This window comes from Chanos chanos, chromosome 5 (assembly GCF_902362185.1).
Source record: "Chanos chanos chromosome 5, fChaCha1.1, whole genome shotgun sequence".
NCBI classification, from domain to species: Eukaryota; Metazoa; Chordata; class Actinopteri; order Gonorynchiformes; family Chanidae; genus Chanos; species Chanos chanos.
In genome coordinates this window covers 242,501-247,500 of record NC_044499.1, presented here as the reverse complement: position 1 = coordinate 247,500, position 5,000 = coordinate 242,501, and the positions used below count along the sequence as shown (strand labels likewise).

At 49.3% G+C, this 5,000-nt stretch overlaps 1 protein-coding gene across 1 annotated transcript in view; it reads right to left on the bottom strand.

Moving 5' to 3' along the window:
- Nucleotides 1-1,774: 1,774 nt before the first annotated feature.
- The window catches only part of cavin4a (caveolae associated protein 4a), a 5,460-nt gene continuing 2,234 nt past the window's right edge, over nucleotides 1,775-5,000 (bottom strand). Inside the window, exon 2 of the mRNA XM_030773313.1 lies at nucleotides 1,775-2,386. Coding sequence (XP_030629173.1) covers nucleotides 1,775-2,386 — 612 coding nt within the window. The remainder of the gene's footprint in view (nucleotides 2,387-5,000) is intronic.

Below are 5,000 nucleotides of genomic sequence, written 5' to 3'. Positions count from 1 at the left end.
AGACCGTTACTGTGATCTGTCGTCAGGTTCTAGAGAAGCGGAGACCGTTACTGTGATCTGTCGTCAGGTTCTAGAGAAGCGGAGACCGTGACTGTGATCTGTCGTCAGGTTCTAGAGAAGCGGAGACTGTTACTGTGATCTGTGGTCAGGTTCTAGAGAAGCGGAGACTGTTACTGTGATCTGTGGTCAGGTTCTAGAGAAGCGGAGACCGTTACTGTGATCTGTCGTCAGGTTCTAGAGAAGCGGAGACCGTTACTGTGATCTGTCGTCAGGTTCTAGAGAAGCGGAGACCGTTACTGTGATCTGTCGTCAGGTTCTAGAGAAGCGGAGACCGTTACTGTGATCTGTCGTCAGGTTCTAGAGAAGCGGAGACCGTTACTGTGATCTGTGGTCAGGTTCTAGAGAAGCGGAGACTGTTACTGTGATCTGTGGTCAGGTTCTAGAGAAGCGGAGACCGTTACTGTGATCTGTCGTCAGGTTCTAGAGAAGCGGAGACTGTTACTGTGATCTGTGGTCAGGTTCTAGAGAAGCGGAGACCGTGACTGTGATCTGTCGTCAGGTTCTAGAGAAGCGGAGACTGTTACTGTGATCTGTCGTCAGGTTCTAGAGAAGCGGAGACTGTTACTGTGATCTGTGGTCAGGTTCTAGAGAAGCGGAGACCGTGACTGTGATCTGTCGTCAGGTTCTAGAGAAGCGGAGACTGTTACTGTGATCTGTGGTCAGGTTCTAGAGAAGTGGAGACTGTTATTGTGATCTGTCGTCAGATTCTAGAGAAGCGGAGACCGTGACTGTGATCTGTCGTCAGGTTCTAGAGAAGTGGAGACTGTTACTGTGATCTGTCGTCAGGTTCTAGAGAAGCGGAGACTGTTATTGTGATCTGTCGTCAGGTTCTAGAGAAGTGGAGACTGTTATTGTGATCTGTCGTCAGGTACTGGACACACACACTCATCATCTGCACAGTGTTTAAAAAAACCCTTAATATAGCAGCCCTAAATCATACATGATGTTCTCTTTATTCCACAGAAAATACTGTTCTACAGTCACATTTAAACCAGAACAAGGATCCAAACATGAGCCATTTACCAGACACTTTGTTGTGATATTTAGTCTGACTGACAAAATCAAATTTATCACAAGCAATTTGACAGACCTTAACACAAACACATACACTCATTCACATACACACACACACACAGGAACACAAACACATACGCTCATTCACACACACACGAACACACACACACACACGAACACAAACACATATGCTCATTCACACACACACACACACACACACACACGAACACAAACACATACACTCATTCACATACACACACACACGAACACAAACACATACACTCATTCACATACACACACACGAACACAAACACATATGCTCATTCACACACACACACACGAACACAAACACATACGCTCATTCACACACACACACACACACACACACACACACACACACACACATGAACACAAACACATACACTCATTCACATACACACGCACACACACATGAACACAAACACATACACTCATTCACATACACACACACACACACACACACACACACATGAACACAAACATAATCTCTCCTTCACACAGACACACATACTCCACAATATAACCAAATCCACAGACATGCTCCACTTTCCTAATCTTTCATTTTTTCTCAAAGCCTTCAATTCTCAACATCCAATAACACCCCGCCCATCTCTTCACACGTCTTCACTGTTCTCAGCCAATCATTTCTTAAAAGGCTTTTTCACTCTGACTCCGGGATCCGAGTGGCTCCTTCTTCAGAGACAGGCCCCTCCCTCTTGCTCTCAGTAACTACTTCGGTGTAAGTGACTTCTGGGCTGGGCTTCTTCCCTTTAGGTGGAGTCACAGCAGGCTCAGGCTCCGCCCCCTCCTGTCCCTCGGCAACAGTGCGTTCCTTCTTCAGTTTGATCCTGAAGGATTCTTTTGTTGGCGCCTTCTTCGTGATGTTTTCCTTCAAGCGTTCGCTGCTCTGTTTGATGCGTTCTCGTTGCTCCTGGGGCACGATCTTCTCTCCCAGAGTGTTGATCTTGGTGCCCAAGTTATGACTGGTTCTGCTCAGACTCTCCTTTGTCTTACTCAAGTTCTCACGCGTCTTCTCCCTCGTCTTGCTCATGCTCTCCTTGGAGAACGCAGCTTTGATGTTCTCGATGCCTTTTAACCCTGACTGTTTGAGTCGTGTGGCACGGGAGGACTCCGCCTCTTCCACCACCATGTACTCTTCATCAGACGAGAGGTCAGCGGGCACATCGTACTCATCAGGCTCCACCTCCAGTCCTGCTAGCCCCGCCCCTTTTGGAGTCTTAGTCACAGCCACGGATGGCACCTCGGTCTCACCCTGAGAGAGAGGGAGAGAAAGAGAGAGAGAGAGAGAGGGAGAGAGAGAGAGGGAGAGAGAGAGAGAGAGAGAGAGAGAGAGAGAGAGAGGGAGAGAGAGGGAGAGGGAGAGAGAGGGAGAGGGAGAGAGAGAGAGAGAGAGAGAGAGAGAGAGAGGGAGAGAGAGAGAGAGAGAGAGAGAGCGAGAGGGAGGAGGAGACAGAGAGAGAGAGAGAGAGGGAGAGAGAGAGAGAGAGAGAGAGAGAGAGAGGGAGAGAGAGGGAGAGGGAGAGAGAGGGAGAGGGAGAGAGAGAGAGAGAGAGAGAGAGAGAGGGAGAGAGAGAGAGAGAGAGAGAGAGAGAGCGAGAGGGAGGAGGAGACAGAGAGAGAGAGAGAGAGGGAGAGAGAGAGGAAGAGAGAGAGAGAGAGAGGGAGAGAGAGAGGGAGAGAGAGGGAGAGAGAGAGAGAGAGAGAGCGAGAGAGAGGGAGAGAGAGCGAGAGAGAGGGAGAGAGAGAGAGAGAGAGAGAGAGAGAGAGCGAGAGAGAGGGAGAGAGAGAGAGAGAGAGAGAGAGAGAGAGAGAGAGAGAGAGAGAGAGTGAGAAGCACAGTTATAGTGGTACAGTAATAGTTGATTAGAGGATATGAAGACATAATGAACTGATTCACATACAGTGTAGAGTAGAGAGATTAGATTAGAGGGAATTTTACTGTGTGTAGATTTGTTGCAGTTTTATACAGTTTAGATTAAGAGTTTTATGATGTGTAGATGTGAGAGGATTTTATTTTGTGTGGAGAAGAGACTGTTTTTTGCTGTATGGATTAGATGTGGTTTTTACTGTTAAGATTATAGTCAGTGTGGAGGTGAAACAGTAAAGGTATGAGTGAACAGATGCCCTCTGGTCTGTTTGTCATCTGTTTTCCTGGTGTTGGTAAAAACCCTAGACACACACAGCGGTTCCATAAGTGATTACCTCCCAGTCTTAACTTTCCTAACACCCACTGTTCACTCAGACACAATGTATATATTATCAGCCTGGATTAAACCATCACTCCCACACACACACACACACACACACATATACACACACACACACACACACACACACACACACACACACACACATATACACACACACACACACACACATGCTGATATTACAGTTTACTGGAACAATATCATACATACACACACACACACACAAACACAAACACACAAACACACACACACACACGTGTGCACTAGCGTTAAAGACAAATTTTAGAATCCAAAATGCCAGAGTGTATATTCTCAGTTTGAATGGGCAGAGCCGGCTGCTACACGCTGATCAAATGCTGTTGATTGTACATGGATGTTTCCAGAGCTCTGTATAAGCCTCCAGCCCTAAAGTGTTCTACAGTCACTTAATACTACACCCTCAACAGATCAGATCAACACCCAGAACAAACTCTCCACAACACCACCCCTCCACCCTACACAGTACCAAACCTCCACCAACACCACCCCTCCACCCTACACAAACCCTACACCAAAACAAACCCCACATCAACACCAAACCTCCACCATACACCAACACCACCCCTCCACCCTACACCAACACCAACCCTCCACCCTACACCAACCCTCCACCAACACCAACCCTCCACCTACACCAACCCTCCACCTACACCAACACCAACCCTGCACCATACACCAACACCACCCCTCCACCAACACCAACACCAACCCTCCACCCTACACCAACCCTCCACCAACACCAAGCCTCCACCAACACCAACCCTGCACCCTACACAGTACCAAACCTCCACCAACACCACCCCTCCACCCTACACAAACCCTACACCAAAACAAACCCCACATCAACACCAAACCTCCACCATAGACCAACACCACCCCTCCACCATACACCAACACCACCCCTCCACCCTACACAAACCCTACACCAAAACAAACCCCACATCAACACCAAACCTCCACCATACACCAACACCACCCCTCCACCCTCCACCAACACCAACCCTCCACCCTACACCAACCCTCCACCAACACCAACCCTCCACCTACACCAACCCTCCACCTACACCAACACCAACCCTGCACCATACACCAACACCACCCCTCCACCAACACCAACACCAACATCAACCCTCCACCAACACCAACCCTCCACCAACACCAACACCAACCCTCCACCCTACACCAACACCAACCCTCCACCATACACCAACACCAACCCTCCACTCTACACCAACACCAACCCTCCACCATACGCAAACCCTCCACCAACACCAACCCTCCACCGTACACCAACACCACCCCTCCACCAACACCAACCCTCCACCAACACCAACCCTCCACCCTACACCAACACCACCACCAACCCTCCACTAACACCAACCCTCCACCAACACCAACCCTCCACCAACACCAACCCTCCACCGTACACCAACACCAACCCTCCACCAACACCAACCCTCCACCCTACACCAACACCAACCCTCCACCAACACCAACCCTCCACCGTACACCAACACCAACCCTCCACCAACACCAACCCTCCACCCTACACCAACCCTCCACCAACACCAACCCTCCACCGTACACCAACACCAACCCTGCACCATACACCAACACCAC